Source organism: Hakea prostrata, chromosome 8 (genome assembly GCF_041222555.1).
Source record: "Hakea prostrata isolate BN-2017 chromosome 8, UWA_Hpros_2, whole genome shotgun sequence".
NCBI classification, from domain to species: Eukaryota; Viridiplantae; Streptophyta; class Magnoliopsida; order Proteales; family Proteaceae; genus Hakea; species Hakea prostrata.
In genome coordinates, this window is record NC_142607.1 from 44600952 (window position 1) to 44623434 (window position 22483).

General features: G+C 37.0%; 1 protein-coding gene and 2 pseudogenes across 2 annotated transcripts; 1 reads left to right on the plus strand and 2 right to left on the minus strand.

The window, feature by feature from the left end:
* Window positions 1-762: 762 nt before the first annotated feature.
* LOC149008104 (cationic peroxidase 1-like) lies at window positions 763-2725 on the minus strand (annotated as a pseudogene). The gene is made up of 3 exons (XR_016175023.1): window positions 2437-2725; window positions 1478-1668; window positions 763-1384 (listed from the first exon to the last, which is right to left on the minus strand). The product of XR_016175023.1 is annotated as a cationic peroxidase 1-like (transcript).
* Window positions 2726-10225: 7500 nt separating this feature from the next.
* On the plus strand, window positions 10226-11120 carry LOC149008105 (mitochondrial import inner membrane translocase subunit TIM23-1 pseudogene; annotated as a pseudogene).
* A 5048-nt stretch (window positions 11121-16168) lies between these two features.
* LOC149008106 (uncharacterized) lies at window positions 16169-22426 on the minus strand. Its single transcript, XM_089165528.1, has 4 exons — window positions 21987-22426; window positions 21541-21682; window positions 18200-18275; window positions 16169-17058 (listed from the first exon to the last, which is right to left on the minus strand). Exons 1-4 carry the CDS (start codon window positions 22228-22230, stop codon window positions 16948-16950), a joined length of 573 nt encoding a protein of 190 aa, XP_089021654.1. The 5' UTR covers window positions 22231-22426; the 3' UTR covers window positions 16169-16947.
* Between the last annotated feature and the right edge of the window lie 57 nt (window positions 22427-22483).

Genomic DNA, 22483 nt, shown 5'->3' on the forward strand with positions numbered 1-22483 from the left:
CGCACAGTTAGAGACGGCCGGCGGCAATAATCGGCGGAATCTAACTCATCTTGTTTCGGAGCAACCTTTCGGTTCGCTCAGTAACGAAACTAGCGAAATATGGGCGAAATTCGCCAAAATTTCCTTCCCATGTACACAGGCACACCAATTGAAAATTAAAAAAGGGTGGTCCTACCTCTTAGCTCATAGGACAAACTCATGGGATCTAAGTCAAAACACAAGACACCTACTTTTACAATTGCCCCCCTCTTCAGGGACAAGGGAATCAAACTCGAGTTGAACTCCGGTTGATATTAAAGGAAAAAGTGTTTGATTGAGAATAGCACATTTTGGCAGCAGATTGATTTGTAGCATGGGCATGAACTTACATTTTCACCATAAAAATTTCATTTATTTTTGGATGATGGCCAGGGGCAACCCAAAATTTAGTACAAACTATCTTATTCCTCTCCCCCTCTTTTGGGTGTGGATCATCTCTCTTGACGGAGAGCACTCTCCCGATGATTTTGTATGTAACACAAATGGATGAAACTCACTAACAAAAAATTAAAAAAAAAAAAAAAAAAAATTAAAAGTGGGTGCCATCACCTGTACCCTGTGGGCCTCCTTGAGTTTGTGATCAACTATCCTCAGGGGAGCGTAGATTGCATTCGAAAAAGCAACTATCATATTTTATTTCTATTATTTATTTTTCTAATACAATGTAGTAGACATAGAATTTGAAGTGCATTCTTCAAACCTAATAAAATGTTATTCACTATATCTAGCAATGAAAACCATCAAACCATGCATACTACAAAACAAGAAAATGTTGACTTAAGATCAAGGCTCATGAGTTGACTTTTCTGCAATTGGTTCTTATCTCCCCACTGGTGCCTGTGAGAACACTGATGTTTCCCATCTTTATTATGGCATTGCTGAAATCCGATAAAAAAGTGGAAGAAGTCGTACTATAGGTGGTAACCTTTGAATCCGTAGAACCACCATTGTAGAGCTGTTGATCCGAGTGTAACAAACCCTTATTGCTTATCAAGTTTGTATAGTAAGCATTATCAAAAGAAGTAGAGCTTGTGGTGTCAAGAGGGGCAAGATTGTTGTCACTGCCATTTCTGGGGCAATTGGACCTCAATGATGTTGCATAGGATGAATCAATGTTGGTCTCATTGTAGATACGATCTCTAAAGTTTGTGCATCTAGCTTTGCCTATGGTGTGAGCTCCTGAGAGAGCTACCATTTCATTTGTATTCAAACCTTTCTTAGAGAAAGCAGAGATAAGCCCACTAAGATTCAAGGATGGCGCAGGAATGTCAGTATTTGCTTGGCTCAGACTTGCTGTGGTTGAATCTCTTCTCCCTAGTAGAACAGTCCATGAAGGTCCACCCAACTGCAATATATTACCCATGCCATGCAAAATACAAAAATTAACCCCAAGAAAAGGAGAAAATAATATAAATAATAAATGAAGAATGGTGCTTACAGCAACGACAGAATCACGAGCAGCAACGGTGACAATGTCTGCGCAAGAGACTACGCCGGACAGATTTTCTCGACATTAGATTTGATGGTGTCAATGACATCGTAACCTCGGACTGAATTGTTATTTGGGTTGGCCGTCTTCTCACCGGTGAAGGTTGAAGTATCATCCAATAGTATAGATGCATCACAACCCTGCACATATACAATTGATGTCAACATTTATCCTTTGAAACCCTAGTTCCACATGATCAAGAAACCAACACAATTGATTGTGAAACTCGACTTTTAAGTTCCTACGTGTTACAACTCATAATCTAATTATCAGAGTTCGGATCATCTCCCCATCAGCTGAGACTTCCCGCATGCTTCTCTATCACACAAAAACTGGGGTTTTGCTTTGGTCCTGCATAATTAATGTGCAAGACTTCATGTGGCCGTTAGATGGTCACCACAGGGGCCGATTTAAATCCCAACCACTCGTTGCGTCTCTTTTCACTTGAGTGGTTTTAAGCAATGAGTTGTCAGGATTTAAACCCTGACCATGTAGCAACCATCCAACGGCCACAGGACAAAAGCAACTCCCTCAAAAATGACCCACTAGGGATTCCACCTTTGATTTGTTTTATCATGTCCATACTCAAAGGTGGGGCCAACCAATTTTGTAGTGGAGAGAAGCTAGCGTGAGAGGTGTTGGATAGAGGATCCAAACTCTAATTAGGGGAGACTTGAATGTTGCGCAATAAATGCACAGCACTGAAGTTGAACCCCTATAATTATCAATCCGGGCTTTACTTCAGTGGTGCCAATGGCTGGATGTGCAGCCATACACCCAGGCAAATCTGGGCCGTTGAATTCAACAGCTCAAATTTAACAAAGTGTACGACAGCACACTGAATCCTCACCATTGGCAATCCTTCTTCTGTGTTGGAAATTAGATAAAGCAAAGACAGAGAAACTTGCTTGGACAAAGCAATCATGGAAATGAAGACGAAGCAGGGAAGCGCCCATGCGGCTATCGTTAGCAACCGCAGAGTCCACAGCTGACTTGATTGTGGAGAGAGCATTGGGACATGAACTGCTATAGTAAGTGGAGGATAAAGCAGCAGAAGCCACTTCAACGAGAACAAGAAAAGCTACAGAGAAACTGATTTTCAAACAGGAGGAAGAAGGAGAAGAAGAAGAAGACCCAGCCATGATTATAGCTTGAGAAATCCAAACCCAACAGCTACTGCTCTTTGCAGAGAGAATGGAAAACGAAGGAAGAGTGCTTGCTAAGTTCTTCCTCGACACCCTCTATTTATAACTAGTGGAATGTTAACCGCGGCACTAATTTTACTCTTTGTTTTCTCTGGCCCACAATCTAATACTCACAACTTTCCAGCGAGTATGGGAATTTTTTTTTTGGGTAAGAGCGAGAAAATTTCCTTTCAATCATATTCATATCTTCTTGACAGATAGTGATAACAACACATTGCTAATGAATCTAAAAACGCGTTAATTGCTGCTACTATCTACACGTCAAACCGTTGAAAAATCTAGAGTAGTGAAGGAACCCAATTAAAAACAGACCATGACCGTGCGGACCTAACTGTGAAATCTAGCTTCCTTTAAGCTTACGTCGGCTTAATTTGCTGCTTGAGATGTTTCGATCTTCACAGACAAGAAATGCGTTGCCATTAAGGTTTTACTTGAGCTGAATGATTATGAACTTAAGAAAAACCCAACTGTTATGATGTGACTTGAATTATTATATCAAATGGACTTCTACTGACTTATTTCTGGTAGGAGATCGAAAAAAGACCCAATTCGTGAGATCTCTGATAAAGCAGCAATACCCGATTAAAATCTATAAATGTTTTACTATATTTTTCTATAAGATTATTGTGAGATTTGAGATTTTTTTAGGGTGAGAGTTTTTGTAACGCAGTTGTAGTCATTAGATGTTCATTATTTTCTTCTTCTTTGTAGTAAAAATTTTACTTCTTTGTCCATGGACATAGCACACGAGGTTGATATATGATTCACATTTAATTTCTGTATCTTTTTCTTGGTGCTCCTTTTAACACCAAGAGCAATTGGTCTATCACCATCTACTTTTGGATGGTTAACTGATCAATTTATTAAATTTCCATTACAATCAAAGGGTTTAAAAGTAGAGTTAAATCATCTGCATGATTTTAGATATTGATTAGTGATAAATAATGGATAAGAGAGTATCCAAGGGAAATAAAGCCAGTAACTTAATTGATAGCTAGCTAGTGATAAATTTCAATTTGGATTTTACTGTTTGATTTGATTTCACTCGGTTTCAGCATGGACCACTTTGTCTGAGCTCTAATAGCCTTGATTGAAACCGACAAATTGACAAATTGACCTCTATGTCGATCGTAACAAACGAGTTTGAATTTCCACTGGCTTTCTGGGTTTCTTGCATGAAGTGTATTACAGCTCTCAATCACCGAAGAAGCTAAAAGGCCAAGAAATTCTTCTAGATGATTTGATGCTATATGCCTATAACCCTTTTCGGGGGGTGTGAACGCCGGCAAATATGGAAGAATATTCTGATCAAGTAATATAAATATAATATATATAGTCAATTAAAACGGCCTCCAAAACTAAATGAAAAGACATTAAATTAAAGCAGATAACTTTGTCATCTTACTATTTTTCTTGCATGCAGTGGTGGGCTTTTTTTTCTTTTTCTGGAGAAGTTACAGACAAAACTTAGAACTTTCCCAGTTTCAGATGAAAATTTTCAAATGAGAAATTTGATCAATCAACTATGGAAAAAATATTGCTGTTGTTGATGTGATGATGTCGGAAATCCACCTAGGTAAGTGCTGTTTTGGTGAACAGCCATTAACTACTAGGATTACGACAACAACCAAAGTGAAAGCTAGAATATATTGATCATGGTTCAGTAAATTATCTGTTTCTTGTAACTTTCTTTGCTTAACTGGCTTGGGCTTATCTGTTCTAATAAACTAGGGATTTTAAGTGGTTTTGAGACTTGAAAGTTAAGTTTCTTTACCATTTAGCTCCATTTGAATCTTCTTCTGGTTTTCTCATATTGTCACATATTATCTCTGGAATTTTTAAAATGGTTATGAATTTTCTTAGTAACTAGGTCAGCATATATATTAGGAAACTCAATGGAGGATTCATTGTCACTGATTTTCTAAGGTTGCAGTTGGACTCTAGTTGGATACAACCGGAAAATTGACAATCAATGATCAAATGAATCTATAATTTATAATGATCTTTTGTTTATGTATTTAGTTCTTGAAGAAAATCTTTAGGAGGGAGGGGGAATTCGCATTTGTCGGGCCTTATAGGAACAAAAATGATCACTTATCCCCGTAGATATTGAAAACGATAGTCCTTTTGATACCTTCATGTGCTCTCATATTAGACCTTACACATGAAATGATCTTATAAAGGACTATTCTTCTTGTTTGGTTTATGTTATTGACCATTTCAATATAAACTATCATTAGTAGCTGTGGTTTTCTTTCTTTAAAGATAAATGTTCAAATTTTTTTGATGAAATCTAATTTTGACAAAAAATGTGTGGTTATAAATCTTTGGAAAAAGTTTCTCTTCACCACCGATTTTGAAGAGTTTGAAAAGAATAGACATTATAGGACCACTTTGCTCTCCATTTCTCTCATAATGTGATAGAGACTTTTCTAGAGATGTTGTCACTTATTCAAATATCAATCAAAATTGACTTGTGAGATATGCTTTTGTCTGGTATGCTCCATGCATGATGGCAATGCTTGCAAGATGGAACACAAAAATTTTAATCAATTTAAAGCATAAATTGAGTTGTTACATAGCTACAAAAGTGTATTAAAAGAATTGAAAGACTTATCTTTTTAATAAAAGTATGTGATTCTTCCCAACACTCTAACTTAACTTGTTTACTTAGATGTCTTCCTGTTTCTTTGTTGTTTATATGATATGATCCTAGTTAATCACAGCATGAGGTCTAAATAGCGAAAGATGAAAATATAAAGAATTGAAAAGACAACCCCATATATATGTTACACGAGGTGTTTAAATTTTATCCTCATGATGCTAATTCGCAAACTCTCATTGATTCTCATGTAATAATTGGACACACTCTCTTGTAGAAATACCAATCTATTAACATAAACTACCTTACAGCTTCCGAATCATACTAATTTTTTTTTCAAAACTATCAAGTATAGATATCCAATGATATGTGAACAAATCCAAAGTCTAAAAGCTTTCATTATTTGGAACATATTGTGCCTAATCCAAGATTTGCAGTGTATTTTGTTGAAAATCTGCAAAGAAAATGATAGATTGAAAATCTAGAAGGAACTACATGACCACTTTAACTAAGAAAGTAAACTCAACACATACTAATTAATACCATAAGAAGGTTGGTCCAATGCCTATGCATTTTCCCGCAATTGATGCTGACTCTAAAATTCAAAATTACAAAGTCTGGTATGAATCTTTTGAATAGCAATATATGATTAATTAATCACATGGTTGATTGATTTAAAACAATTTCAAAAAAAAAAAGCATACAGGCCAGTATTTTTTACAATTAATTCTCTATTTTTTTTTCTCTCAAAGTAGTTTCAATTATCAAGTTGTATATTTTTCAGAATTCTTTTGATAGAGATTTCAAATAAACCCGGTACTATTTAAGGAATGAATGATTCACTTGGAAATAGAAGAATACGGGCAAAAAAGAGAATCATTTCCCACAGTGCTAGAAGTCAATGAGTTTAGGCAACGATAGAAAGGTGAGAGCTTGGAGAATAAAAACTCTCTAGAACTACTTCGTGATAGATAGAGAAATTTCAACACAAACACTAATTAAAGCAAGAAATGAGACGTGAAAGTTTCTAGATGTCCATCCAAATTTCATGCAAGCCTTCTTTTTTAACCTTGACTTGCATGTCATGCCAAAACAGCTTGCAATCAATAATACTTTCAATGCTTTATAAATGGATTAAAACTTATGGGTTCTTGTTTGGTTGGCACCCACATTTTAAGGCTTTCATTCCCTAAAACATTTTGACTCAATCAATAGTGACAAAGTTTCTCCAATTCCAAGGCCATGGGGCTGTGCCCCTCTCTCTTTTCTGTAATTTTTTGAAATTTTCTTAGAGAGGCTTTTTTTTATCCTCTTTTCACGTGTAAAATATTAGTATTTGGTCCCCTAATGTTAAGTCCTGACTCTACTTCTATCAATAGAATAATATGGTTTAGTCTTTTTTTTCCTAGTAATCAAGAGTATTATTGAGAACGTACATCACACGTGGCCGAACAATGCTTTAATAACTACTTAGATGAATATAGCCACTCCGACAGACACAAAACCGTGAGAGTCTTCCAGGCTAGAAATTTTGCTACATAGTTTGAATAATATGACCTAGCCACAAACAACAAGGTCACCCCAATATATCATATCAACATTTTCCACGACACAAAACAAAATCTGAGTTTGATTCAGTTAAAGGTCTAGAAGCTGGAGCAGTTGAGTCCAAATTGTTGAAAATATGGCTATTAGGGTACAAAGAATTAGTCTTAGTTGAACTCTAAAGATTAGCACTTGATCCTAATTAGCATTGAGTTTAATATTTAAAAATCATTATAAGCTTTTTCTTGTGCTGCACGTATACGTTAAAGAAAAGAGAAGTCTATCAACCTTGCCAGCTGAAGAATCTACAAAATTTCAAGCATCATCAACGATTAGTATGACCTGCATGCCCTCTTGCCAATTCAAGCCACTTTGGGATGACTTAACCAGTCCACTCAATTAACTTCCCTCTAGAGGCACTAGGGTTCAGCTTGACTGACTTTGATTTTGAGTAAAATGTGAGAGAGCTAAAGAAATATTGACAACTACTTAGTAGAAAATTTTAATTCTTATGGGAAAAGGTTGAACATGTATGTCATGGTGAGAAGTCAGCTTTGCCAGTGGAGGTTTTGCTATAATCATCCGCCAAATAAGGAGTATAAATTGGACGTAGAAGGCGTCACAATTGAGAACTCACGTAATTAATGGAAGTGCGAGATGATTGATTCGTAAGTCTACAACTAAAGACGTAGATCACTTTTGTGTACAATTGAATTCAGTACTAATTATGAGACAGAGATTTCAGCCGTAATGAGAGGTCTCAAAAAGAGACAGAAATACCAAACTATATAAGGTTTAGGTTGAATGCAACTTAGCTGTGACAGTGATATCAAAAAAAGAAGAAGAGGTTTTCCTAGTTTGACTTGCAAAAAATTTAAATTTTTAAGAAAATTTACAAGAAAATAGATGGATGGGACGAAAACTTCCAAAAAGGAGTAGACCGGGCATTAAAATTGTAACCAGGCCCAATGGGCTAGTGGCATTTGAAATAACCATCGGATTGGGCCGAAGTGGACTGCACACATGACTCAAAGCCCAGGTCTAGAACCCAAGCCTAAGTTAGTTGCTTTTGTTAACTAGTAGAAACTTCACAGGCTCATCAACTGTCAAAAGGCCCACAGATCAATCTCTTTTTGAATTGCAGCTATTTAGCTCCATGTAATGATAATCATTATAGGCCCATGGACTCTTAAGTATTATTATACACCCTAACCCGTAGTTAACGGCCCACCTCCTGGTGATACATGAACTCTGGTTTTACCTTTCAAGAAGAGAAAGCGCAAGAGGGAAAAAAGGAATAAGAAGTGATAGTAAACAAAGAAGATGACAATGCTAAGAGTGACATACAACAATGCATTTCAAATATTTCAATTCTGTAAGCATTTAAAATTGACCTTATTAAGTGGCCCACGTGGCCCGTTTCCTCTAGAAATTAGCCCTATTGTAGCAGATATTCAGCATATGAGCTCTTATTTTGAAGAGTGTCACTTCATGTATGTTTCTAGGGAGATCAACACATAGCTGATCACCTAGCAAGGAGGGCCAAGTCGGTTGCGAGCACGACTATTTGGCCCGTATCCGCTCCTTGGTTGTGGGAACTTTATGTAACCGTTTCCTTGGCTATGCCGCTTGAATAAATGACTTTTCTACAAAAAAAAAAAAAAAAAAAAAAAAAAAAAACCATTTAAAAGTGATAGTGGTGGTCATACTTTTTACTTTTTCTAACTTTTCCATAAAGTCTCACTAAATATATGGGATGAAAAAGTTGGGCTGTCAGCCTGTCACATCACCAGACAAATTTTTTTGATTCAAGGAAACTTGTCTTTCACTTTTTCACCCCAAGCAACCAAACAATCTACCATTTTGAGATTTAAGGAAAAAAAGTAAAAAATCTACACTTTTTTCAAAAATTTTCTTACCCCATCTTTATTCCAACAAACAAACACAGCCTAAATAATAGGGTGAGGATTCACATGAGATTCAATTGAGTTACTACCCATAGAAAAGCATATCGCTGAATTTGGTAGTAAGCGAAATTAGGGACAAATTAGCATAGAAATTTAGACAATATTTTGCAAATTAACACCATATTAATCTTTTTATCACTAAAATATTGTTTTTTTTTTATACATTTTTAACAATTTCTCGCATTTTTAGGTTATTTCTCTCATGATTCTATATCTAAATCTTTAAGGTCAATTATCAATTTTACTAATTTTGTTCCAATAATACAAGCCTCAAAAGGTAATATGCCAAATGTGATAAGGAAGGAAAATCTACATAAAATAATTTATGAAAATAATTCAAATTAAAAGGATATTTTGTAGCAAAATCTTCAAAATCAACTTACAATCTTATCAATTATATCCTACTGATTTAGACCTCAAAAGAGTCAAATGTGGTTAATGAAAAGTATATTTTTTTTTTTTTTTTTTTTTTTTTTTTTTTTTTTTTTTGGGGGGGGGGGGGGGGGGGGGGGGGGGGGGGGGGGGGGGGGGGGGGGGGGGGGGGGGGGGGGGGGGGGGGGGGGGGGGGGGGGGGGGGGGGGTGGGGGGGGTGGTGTGGGGGTGGTGGGGGGGGGGGGGGGGGGGCCCCCCGGGGGGGGCGGTTGTTTGGGTTTTTTTTTTTTTTTTATTATAGAGGGGTTTAAAAAAAAGTTAATATGAAAGAATTTATGAAAATAATTTAAATTATAAAAGAAATTTTTAAGGTCAATGGGTAATCTTTCAAATTATGCCCAAATGATTTAAGTTTTAGAATAGAAAAGATAATTTACATAGAAGAATTTATAAAAAAATAACTTAAATTTACTAAATATTGATATCAAATTAGGTTAGACATCAAATTTAAGCACGAAAATAACTTAAGATATCCCTTGAAATGGGGGATCGAACTGATATTTTACAAAAATTTCGGCCGATTTACCGGGTATGCCAGAGGGCGAACCGGTGAAATTCTCCCTATGGGGGAGTGATCTGGACTCCCTGCAAACGCCCTTGCCTAAAGTTTAGTTTTTTTTTGTTTTCGGTATAGGACTTTTTTTTTTTGTATAGGACTTATGAGTAGGAAGGGGAAGGATGCGAAATACAAGAAAAGAATTGCTTAAGAGTTAAGAGGATCACGGAATCTCCTTTACGAATATCTTGGTCAGAACGTTCAGGAATAGCATATTCGAAGACATATAGCACAAGCTTCCAAATGGGTCCCGCCGCTGTATCTGAAGCCAACATTGCATCACGAAGAATAATGCCAATCTAACGGATGGTATTCAACACGTGATGTCGTTGTCTCCTTTATTGGTCCCACCATCTCCCTTTCCTTCCTCCAAGAATCTGGCTTCCACCTTAAACCCTAGCAAGGGTTTTCGAGATCGTCCAAGTTTCAAACCCTGCAAACCCCGAAAGCCGTTGCCGGAAACCCCATTTTTCCGGATCAAATTTCATTCAAGCAGACTCTAAAACTCTAGTTTCGATGGCTGATCGCCCCAGTGAATCTGATAAAAAAACCCGTTTATACCATCCTTACCAGGATTTCCATATCCCTGTTCAGAACCTCTATCACCTCCCTGCTTCTCCTGAATACCTTTTCGACGAAGAAGCTGCCATTCAACGCCGTTCATGGGGTGAGAATCTACAATATTATACGGGTTCTGGATATCTAACTGGGGCCATCGTTGGAGCTGCAAAAGGGTCTGTTGAGGGGATCAAAGCTGCTGAGCCTGGTGATTCTATGAAGCTCAGGATCAATAGGGTTTTGAATTCAGGTGGGCAGACTGGAAGAAGGTTTGGGAATTCCTTGGGTGTTGTGGGTCTGATCTTTGCTGGGTTGGAAAGTGGGCTTATTCATTTTAGGGACACCGATGATATGCTGAACAGTGTTTTAGCTGGGTTGGGTACTGGAGCTCTCTACAAGGCGGCTTATGGGCCAAGGTCTGCTGCTGTTGCTGGGGCAGTTGGAGGTTTGGCTGCAGGAATTGCAGTTGCAGGCAAGCAAGTTTTCAAAAGATACGTTCCTGTGTAGGCAGTCTCCGTTTGTGGCTTGGGGTTCTTGATGAATTGGATGGGATTGGGGCAGTGATACAGCAATTGTTTTCTGTAAAACAATTCGTCGACTTGTCTTTTTTTTATTTATTTATAGTTTTAAGGCAATTTTGAGTCAATCATAAATTTCAGGTTAGCGCACTTAATTCAATCTCTCTCTATATGTATCCAAATGGAAGTGAAAAATTTCCCCTTTCGAGAATTGGGTGATTTGCCTTTTATATTTTAGTGTTCATAAGAATTATTCAGTATAGTTGTGGAAAATGGTAGTAATTCTTTTATATATATTTTTTTTAAATGCACTTTTTATTGTGATGTATATTCCTTTTAATGTTGAGACATGAATTCTAGTGCTTGATGTTCTTTGTCTCAGGTTAGGTCAATGAGACTTCAAGATTGGATGATGAATAGGAATACAATGACCTTAATATTATTTGGGGAGAAAAAGGCCTGTAGCAAGGTTGCCTTTGCAGAGAGGGGAAGTAGCAACTGCTTATTAACTGGCTTTGAATCATTGCATCTGTCAAGGTCTTGTTGATGCATAGAACTAGTTAAATTGTCTTATTTAACTGACTTTGAATCATTGCATCTATCAGAGTCATGTGTTAACAGATAGAACCAGTTACATTGTCTTCCTACTAGTGTGTGACCTTTATCAATGAGAGTTGCTTAGGTTATCAGACTATCTCTGGGATGCTCTTGTTTTAGATCCTGATGTAGATCTTTGAGGTATGAGCTAGGAGTTGGAAGATTTGTGTTTGCTGAAAGACAAACAAGGCTTTCGGGTTATGCGTGACCCTTAGGTTTTATTCTTACCCGAACAGGAAACTATAGTTACCCTATACAGCATAAACATAGACAGTGTTGGTGCCTGACCCTCAGTTTGTGATGTTTGAAGAGGGTTGCTAGGTGGTCATAGATTTCATTTTATCTGAACAGGAAAGTTTGTCTGACATTAGTTTGGGGTGTCTGAAGAGGGAGTGAGGGGAGTAATACAATGCCCTGAAGATTGACCTTAGTTTGGTGTCCATGTTTACACAAATTTTTTTCAAGGGTTTTTTTTTTTTTTTTTTTTTTTTGGGGGGGGGGGGTGTAGGATGTAAACAGAGACACTCTGTTTATGCATTTGAATGCGAAAAACACATCTATATACACATGTATAACTAGATATGTGTATGACTATATGTACTAGTCAGCTCTGTTCTTCCAATAAAAAAAATCCTGTACTTCAGTTCTTTTCCTTATTCAAATGATGATTGAGCCTAGAGGAAGATTCTGATGGTTCGTAATATATCTATTCTGGTCTCTGAATTGGTTGGACTGTGTATCGTGGGATAGACTAAGCGCATATCAGGAGATGTTTAAAGATAAGTTGGAAACCAGTTAAAAAATTTTTTAGCAGATAATCTATTGACAATCCTGGGCTCTGTTATTTTCTATTGTTGTCCTGGTGAAGGTAACTCAGGAAAAGCTTATATCCCTGCTTCAGAGTGTTGAGATTTGCCTATTCTAAACATTGTTGGGCTGCGTTTGAGGGGGATGCTCGTAAGTTGTAATAGTCTAATAGGACAGATTTGATTCTAGGACACAAGTGAACTCCTCATTTTTATAGATTCGAGGAACTAATCGGATTAAAAAGAGAGAATCCTGTGGCATTTTCATGCGATTTTGCTTATGATGGAATACTGACAGCATGTTGGTGGATAATGCTGCACAGACTGATTTCAGAGGAAAATCTTTATTCTCTTTCAGTTTTACTATTTTCTAATTCTGGTTTATATTCTAATCCTGTTTTACATCATTATTTTATATTCTAATCCTGTTTTACATCATTATTTGTATTTCGATTTGCTGGTTCTATACTTTTTTGGTTTAAATCCTTGAATCAGCAGAACAGATCCAGCTTCTGATTAGTGATTTGCTTGGTTCCCCCTGGTTGCCCCCTGGTGTTGCATCATGAATGTGGAAATAATGACTTAAGATTGGAGAATTTTTATGTTGTCAACATTTTTTGGAATTTTTTAATTTATTATTATTATTTTAATCCTTTTGGGGTTAGAATTTCCCTCGAATGTCAGTTTCCAGGTTTAAATGATATCTGGAAATTTCTCTGGTTGCAGTGTATCTTGTATCTTACTGGGTGGGAGGTATGCTTCTGCTGTTTGATGACACTAGATGTGACTGTTTACAGACACCCTACTGATACCATTTCTCTCAATTTCCTGACATAAAAAGGAACAACTTAGCTATTTCGATCTGTTTCTTCAATTGATTCCATTTCCATCATAACGAAGCTGATGTTTTAAGATCAGAAAATTTCAGGGACATTCCAAGATAAGGGAAGGTGGTAGTAGAGCGGTCATGAGAATCCCTTAGCTGAACGATGATAGTGGAAACCTCCACTCAATTGGATTCTCGTGGGAGTTTAGAGGAAGGGACTAACGTCTCTTTGAAAACTGTGTTTTAAGCCTAGAGTTTCACAAATCTTCTTCCTAATCTTCAAATTGTATTTTCCGAGTTTGACAAATCTTCTCGTTGATTTTCAAATTTTATTTTCCTTTTGCCTACACTTTCAGCAAGGTAGGTTTTTGATCGTCTCCGCCATTGCAATCGTAGCAGACATTCCAGCCATACACTCTTCGTTCTTCCCTTTCTTTTTAAAACTCTGGGCTTGCAGATCGTTTGTTTTTGAATATAGTTCTTCAAAAGTATTGATTGTTTGAGAAGCCAAGAAGTGAGACAACTCATGTCTGAAGCCATTGATGCAATATCTTCAAGTTTTGCTTATCTATTGTTCATCCAATTTCAAGTGGTTGTTGTCAAATCCCAAAAGAGTTCGACAATTCATTTCAGCAGGTTCAAGGTAAATGCTTTATCTGGTTGTTTAATTTCATCTTTGAATAGCAATAAATTTTTTTTCTTATCACATTTCTTATCACAACCTAAACTATCAAACAACAAACTCCAGTTATGAAAGGGGGGAGGGGATGTAAAATGCTACTTGAGCTTTGGCATCTTGAAATGCTAGGAAATCTGCTGTGTGATTTCCTTCCCTTAAAGTGTCTGAATACCAGTGATGTATATATTCATTGTTAGCAAAGTAAGAGTTGAATCACTGGTATTTGGCCACAAACCTTTGGGACAACAGGGTACAAACGAAGTGTTTCTGTAATTGCTGCATACAAGTAGGATAATCAACCTAGCAAAGGCAGAAGCAGAATTTTATATTGGGAGGGCCGAAGAATGAGAATTTGGATCACCACTAACGTTTTTTCACACACATTGTAGATCCCACTGGAAGTCTCACATTTGAGATATTTGACTATATTCAGATGTATGCAGTAGGCTCACATATATTATGGAGGGGCCCACATACATTCAAAAATAGATAAGTTATTAATAATGATATTTTTTTTTTGACAAAACATGGGTAAATTCAAGCAAAAAAAAAAACACAAATTGTTGGTAGGACATGCAAAACAATGGTAATTAGTTATCTTACTAACTATAGATATTTTAGGCACAATATAAAATCAAATAACAAAAATAAAAAGAAAATAAAAGAAAAGAGAGAGACTAAAAAATCAAATAAAAAGAATAAAAAAAGAGAAAAAAGTAAATAAATTAAGAAAGAGAGATAATGCCTAATTGTGGAGAAGATATTTTTTCAAAATTTTCTTTAACCCATGTTTGTAGAAAGAGAAGAGAATAGAAAAGAGGAGATGTAGCCGTGGAGGCTATGGGACACTTGGACGTGACAATACTGGCAAACCAATCTTTGACATAGCCGGTGGTATGCCAAGCCTTAACATCCTTCATGCTGAGCTTAAAGCAATTGCTATTGGCCTACTGAAAGCTCGCAATTTGGGGCACAACAAAGTCCAAATACGATCCGATTTTGAGTCAGCTATTAAGATGATACAGAAGATTTATCGGGTTCCATGGTATGTAGTAGATCTTGTGCAACAAATTCATGAGCTGACTGGGGATTTCGTTGCATGTTCTTTTGAATATATTGTGCGTGAAGTGAACTCTTGTGCGGACTTCCTGGCTGGATTCTCGCAATCCACCCAAGAATTTCACCTTCACCCCCTTTATCTCCTTGAAGCTCTTTCCTGTCTTATTAGGAATGATGCTAATGGGAAAAAATTCTATCGTCTGTAAACCCTTTATTTTTTAAAATTTTAATATAAAGCTACCTTTCTCCAAAAAAAAAAAGAAGAAAACCTAAGGGAGATGAGATTGTAAATAAGAATTGAGGAGTCTGCCTAATTAGAAAGGACATTTTTTTTGTAATAATTAAGAATGATATTTATACCCATTATTTTACCTTTAAGAACTATTCTCAATATTTTTTTTTTGGGGGATATTGAGATTTCACATGTGAGAAAAAAAAAAACACAAGAAAAATTAAATAAACTAATCAACATTTAAAAAAAAGGGGGTGGGAGGCATGGCCCCTCCGGCCTTAACATAGTTCTGCCTCTCCAAACTAGAGAATCATAAGTCACTGCTAGATAAGAAAATGAACCGATGATTCTTTTCGATTTTTATAATAACTTGTTATTTTGTTTTTGAAGGAAAGAAATAGTGTCATCTGTATAAAACAAAACCTCAACCCACTGTCTATACAATGTCTCTATGGATAATGTCAACTCAAATGGTGTACTAGTACTACTAATTCAAGATGGGGCCAGGTCTTTTGAGACCGTGGTGGTGCCTAGATGGGAACTGATATCGCTTAACAGGAAATATGGTGCAACACTCCTTGAATGAGGCGTTAGACCTACTACCCAAACCATGTTGACAAGCCTGGCCAATGGTTATGGCATCGATTTTTTTAACATCTTGACAAACTCATATGTAGCATCTTTTTGTACTTTTAAATCCCCCCAACACTTCTTACTAGCTTTACTAATTTAGCATGACAAGCTACAAGCAACACTAGCAGGAGTACTAATCTCATTTGTGAACACATACGTAACTCACATAACTCTTCTTAAGTAATATATTTTGCTTTTATTAAAAAAAATAAAAATAAAATAGATTGGTTTATGGGAGGAGTTTGGATCACCTCTTCGACGGCGAGCATGATGTTCTCCTTGATGGTTTTTGACCACATAAATAGAGTTAGCCCCCTACTAAATGACTAGTAAAAATAAATGAAAAATGGGAACCCAATTGGCCTCACCCCCGTTTATGTGGTCAAAAACCATTAGAGAAGGTGATCCAGACTATTTATGGGAGAACTTGCTGCCTTGTGTCTCATCTTCTTTCCATCTCTACAAAGTCATCCCACCCTTCAATCAGGCAGGGCTCCTAGAGTGAACATTTGACAAACCTTTTATCAATCAAACACCCAAATCCCATTGATTGAAGAGTTGTTCATATGACAATAACCAACATATCTTAGTGAAGGGTTCATGGATTAAACTCCCATTGATGGTATATGTAATAGGTCCCCACCCTACTCCCTCTGCTACCAGTTCCAAGACAGAATACCTATACCATCTGCCAAATTATCAGTCCAAAAAATAGAATCAGCAGATTCTGCAAATTGACATTGCTAAGAAAATAAGGTACTGTTCATGTTATCACTCATTGATGATGAAGCTAGCATAATGACAACTTTTTTGATACACTTCTTAGGCTTTTTCAGGCATCAATCATCTTTGAGGTGCTGAATTCTGATTCATATCCAACACAAGCTTGCACACACAAGTTACAGGCATACAAAAGATGAGCAAAAAAAATGCGTTATCATGTCTTGATAAGAACCGAGCAACTTACCAGGTCTCTGTATTTGAGATGCGTATTAAAAGTTATATCATTTCTTGTTTCTTTTGGTAAATACAGTTTCATTACTCAGAAAATTTTATGCATCCTAGTGGTCAGCCTAGAGAACTACATGGCTCGTTATGGTTATGACTGCATCGAAATTTACATTGACTAATCAGGTTTCTCACTGAATCCCCTGTTCCAAAACTACATTAGAATCATACAGGAATTTTGGTTCACGTCAATCTGCTATGTATCATTGTCTGATTCAAACTCTTCTGGCAATACAAATGCATCGATCTCTGCAAAGTATGCATTCTGCTGGTCAATAAAATCTTGTGGAAGTGAGAAATGCTTCTTCTGTGGACAGTATGAGCAGACTTTGTGAGCACAAATTCCCAAGAAACAGTCGAGATTAAAAATCAAAATCAAGATAAAAAAAACATTTCTGAATCATGTAACTTGAAAGGAGTACAATGGTTATGCAAACTGTCCTGCAACATTTATCATCCGGTCATTCCCTCTTTATGTCAAAAGGTAAATTGATAGATCATTAAACTGAATACATGATTCTCCATATGGACATTCTAGAACTTTAACCCACAATAAATTTTTTTTTTTTGCAGAACATATGAAAGTAACGAGCAACAAAATAATTTTTTATTAATCAACAGACAGATGTCAAGCTTGCTCGACTCGACTGCTAACTTTTGTATTGCTTTACAATGATTCAGCAGTACTCTCTTTCACTTCGGCATCTAAGACAGTAATACCTCCTACTGTCGCTCATTGTGATCAAGTGATGATTGGAAGTCTTCAGAAACAGCCTCTCCACAAAGGGAAGGCTACACGCTAAGACTTCCCCATAGCCAATTGGGAGCCTCATGCATTGGATATGCCAAGAGTCAGGCCTAATCCCCACAATTGGTCATTATATTTGCCACTTGAGCAACATTTTTCTAAAGCACTGGCCTCCTGACCACATCCTGCCATAGTAGTCATGGTGTTTAGGTTAGCAAGGAGTCCAAGGTGGGGGAAGAATCAATGCAACACCAACTAAGGCATCACCCAGGCAACACCTGGACTTCACCAAAGCAGTTGCACCGCATTGATCAATTTATGCCAGCTGTATTATAGAGGTCTGGTCAGAACTCTCATATTCTAACACCTGCCCGTCACCAAACCACCCCACCTTTTATTTATCCCTCTCTTCCCTTAAGCAACATTCTTATGAGTTTGCCCCTTGGGACTAGAGTTTGGAGTCTATTCCCCCATAAAACATGCTAGAATGCTTTACTAATAAATCTGAAAATTTCACCATAGGTGGGTGGTGAAGAAAAAAAAAATCATGTTCATATTTTATTTATACCAAATAACTTGTAGAGATAGGAAAATTAATGAACCAATATTGATTATACTAAAGTTGTCTTTAGAAAGTCAAACACTAGCTTCCTGCCAATAAAGTAGTAGACATTTTGCTAGAGGATCAGAAAAAACCAACCTTTTTGCTTCTTGGATGGGAAGCCCCAACACTTTTGGAATGACCAGCATCAGCATGTTCTTCACTCAGATTAGTCCTATTTGGAATACAATGGACACACAAATGACATCTTTACAAATGCAAGTCTGAGGTCAAAATAGACATGTAAATCATGATTGAAAATTTGAAACTCTAATAACAAAAGTAAAAGTCCTCTTGAGTACAGATTTTCATGAGTTCAACCCATTACTGAGAATTCAAACACAAACAGAAAATAAAATAAATAAAAAAACAGAACAAAATGAGAGAATGATTGAAGAATTTTATAGAGGAAAAAGGAAGTTCATAAAAGCTATAGGTCACTCTAATCTGGTACTCGGACTTCATGGATGTGTACCCTGACCTGGGCTCTGAGGTAGGTATTTCAGTTTTTTCCAGTTTTTGTGTCAGATGAACAGAGAAACCACACGCCCCAGCTACAATAGATGAAAGGGTCAAAGATACATATATCATGTTAATGCGCATAAATATCTCTAGGAATTTTGGTTCCTTTCTTTCATTTGAAGCTGTAAGTCATTCTTCTAATGGAATTTGAACTGACGGTATATATGCATGTTCCTTTGTAGGTTTTATTTTATGACTTCTCAATACAACAGCAACGAAAACCTTATCCCAAATATATGGCGTCGGCTACATGGACCTGTAGAGGTCAAGATAGTAAGTAATAAGAGGGCTAAAAGGTGTAAAATTAGTAGAGAAAATACGTAAATGACAGAGTCAACATAGCATCTCAAGAATGCCATCCTTGGTCACCTGCATAAGTTCTAGTCCTCCACAACTCTATTTTGCAGTCACACTAGGGTTAAGCCATATCACACGCATATAGTTTCTTGCCACTTCACCGTACCACCTCAAACAGCTCTCATAAAGCTTGTCTTGGATTGGTGAAACTCCCAACCTGGATATAGTACAATCATTATTTACTCTCTACTCGTCTTTCCACACATCTGCTTCAACATCATCATCTTTATTAAGCTCGCTTTGTTTATTTACTCTTCACGACTGCCCAAAACTCTCCCCATAAGCCCTAGCCAGTTTATTATTGTCTTGTAGATTTTCCCTTTGAACTTATAACTGGAATGCTTTTGTCACATAACACTCCTGATGCACCTCTATGTCATCCATCTTATTTTAATTCCATGGGAAATACCATCCTTTATATTTACCTCATTGTCAATATTTGACCCTAGGTATAAAAAACACTACTTTGTAGCATCTCTCAATGCTCTTGTTTGACCACAACATCACCTCTCGCAGTTGACTGAAGCTACACATCATACACATTTTTTGTCTTTGTTCTACTTGACTCCAAAGTCCACTCAACAACTTCAGCTTCACATTAATCCTTTCCACCATCTCATCTATCAAAACAATATCAACAACATACACCAAAGTACCTCATCTTGGATGTGATTGGTAAGACAATCCATGAAGAGAGAGGCAAGGACTGAGAGCTGAACTTTGGTGTAGTCAAATCAATGATTGGGATTTCACAACTTTGGCCTTCTGTAGTTCTAACAATTGTTGTGCTACCGTATTTGACCTTAACAATATCACAAATAATTGTATCTTACTCATCTGAATTGCTGGTTAGCTGAGCACCATCATGGATGTATTTACCATTGATTATGTAGTCCAGATGTTTAAGGCTTGATACATGTTTCGTTAATCTATTATTTGGTATAAGTGAAAAAGGAATTCAGTTAAGCATAGTTGTCAAGGCATCACATAGAAGTCCAGGTGCTCTTGTCAGAAGGGCACCTTGCTGGCCTAGACAGCACCAAGTGCAGTGATATTACCCTCCTCCAACATTTAGGCCACCAAACACTGAGAACCATGCAATCGTCATGATCATGATAAACCAATTAGGGCTTGGTCAAAACTGAGATTTAGAACCTTGGCGCTATTATGTCCACCAAATGTATTGTAATTTTACCATTATGTCCCAAATGAATTTGATTCTCAAAATTCTTATTCTTGCACAAATTCTGATTACACATTTGAAAAGATGGTGTTCTGCTTTCACTAGAGGAAACTGTGATGTAACACGGAGGTGAAAAACTGAAGCTATAAATGAGAAAATCTTAAAAAATTTATCATTGCCTTATTCTATGACTAGTTCTTTCCATTTTCATTTGAAAGGGTGGAGGTTTGAACGGTTTACCCGCACATCTTACTATTACACTATTCCAACTAATGAAGTATTGGTTCAACACTGTCAATATGCCTAGATCTGATCTTTAACTGACCCAGCAAATATGAACCCGAATAAAACAAAGATAAAAAAAATCCCTGCCAAGCAATAAGAGAATATATGTGATGCAGCACAACCAGAACCAGAAATTACTGTTCACGCTACAGTAGCGTGAACAGTAACCTAGATGATATTTTTCATATTTGGTGGGCCCCAAGTCTAGCTTGCATGGAAATAGATTCAAATTTGGTGGGCCCAAACTCCAGCTTGCAAGGAGAAAAATAGGATCTGTTTCGTGGGAGTCTAGAGATAATAGATTTTATTATTTATTATTGGGATAATCTGTAATCAAAGTTTTTTATTTGGGTAGGATATCTAGGATAGTTTTGTTAGTTTTAAATTCCTAAGAGTCATTGTGGTCGTCTTTGTTAGTTTTAAATCCAAGGTCCTATGGTCTGGTATCAAGTATGTTTGTTTTGTATTTAAACACTTGTAATCAGCTTATTGGTGGAAGAATATGAATTGAGCTTGGCTTTGTTTTTGGCGCCCCCCCCCTTCTCTCCTTTTTTTTTCTTCTTCTTCTTTTCTTCTTATGGTGTTCCCTCTCTTCCTCTTCTTCAAGACTAATTCTTCTGATTTCCCCCCCCTCTTCTTTTTCCCTTCTTTCCCCTATCTTCTTTTATCCATTCCCCCCCATTAATATGCCTGCTAATTATCTACTAAAGTTATTCTTTGAGGAAGGATAATTAACTATAGTTAGACTGCCCAATTGATATTTTTAACAGCAATGGGACTGTGAAATGTTTCCACATTTGTGGGTAGACTGTAATACAGCAAATTGATTGGAAGAGGATTGAAGTCATCTAAATCAACAAGCCAAGTTGGTTTACATTGATCTATTCGAGAAATTAAACATCCATAAGCGTTCTACCTAAACAAAGTGACAGAAGGACAAAGATCATATGTATCAAAAGAAATATGTACAAATACACAAAGCATCAAACATAGACAGTAAGGATACGACAGTACATTAACCATGGATAACTGAAATATTCCATAGGGAAAAAAAATAACAATCAGAAGATATAACTGGTGTTAATGGACGTACCCGAGGTCCCTGACTCTCACCACAGGAGGGCAACTGACCGACATCTTATGAGCAACTTCTTTCCCCTTATCCTTCCGTGTCTCTACCTTCCGCTTTCGACTGTAGGTTGAAACTATACCAGAATTCTCTCGATCGGCGGTGCCTAAACGAGCGAAACAACCAACAAATAAAATAAAAAGAAAGATATGCAGACCAAAACCATAATTCAAGGTGAAAATCGTTGAGCTACAGGTTTTCTCAGTTCAGGTAATCCCCGAAATCTTTTCCAGAAGAACAAAACAATTAATTCGATGCTTACAGGAAATAATCACATTCACAGCATGAAATCACGAACCCACCCCAGAAAACCCATAGGGTACAAGTTCTGAATTACAGATCTGAGAAGACTGAACAGCTACGAAACCCCCAAACGATTGAAAGCAGTAGTATACAGAATTTCAACTTACCAGAAACCGCCAAGGATCTTTGATTAGTAGGAGTAGAAGGTTGAGGTTCAACACTAGGGTTTTCGACATTGTGGGATCCGACACTTGAATCATGCTTGAGCGAACTCACATCTGATTCTTTTATACTGAGAGAAACCTCGCTAGGTTTACTATGAGAAGACGGGATACGAGCCTGAATTACGTTACTGCAATCAGAGAGTGGCTTCCTCTTCAATGTTCTGCTCTGAGTTTTCTCAACTACCATGGTTTTCCTTCCATTACTTCTAAAGAACACAACAGCTTTTACAAAAGAAATGCCCTTAAAAGGGTTTATACCGTGAGAGAATGAGAGATGGCGGGAATTTCCTTTAGACTGAATTCGGAATTTCGGATTAACACGGCGAGTTACGAGTTCTCGCTCCAGAACGATCTAGATTCTAGAGCAAATATGACACGTGGGAAGAAAACATTGGAGGGTAGTTGTGGTATTATGGATTAATTTATCCTTTCAGACCTTC

Bases quoted from the DNA above. Each gene is read 5' to 3' on its own strand.
- LOC149008106 (XM_089165528.1), bottom strand. From the start codon at position 22,230: ATGGTAGTTGAGAAAACTCAGAGCAGAACATTGAAGAGGAAGCCACTC. The intron at 21,683-21,986 runs GTAAGTTGAAAT...TCGCTCGTTTAG, and splicing joins AAGATCCTTGGCGGTTTCTG to GCACCGCCGATCGAGAGAAT. The intron at 18,276-21,540 runs GTACGTCCATTA...TATTCCAAATAG, and splicing joins GTGAGAGTCAGGGACCTCGG to GACTAATCTGAGTGAAGAAC.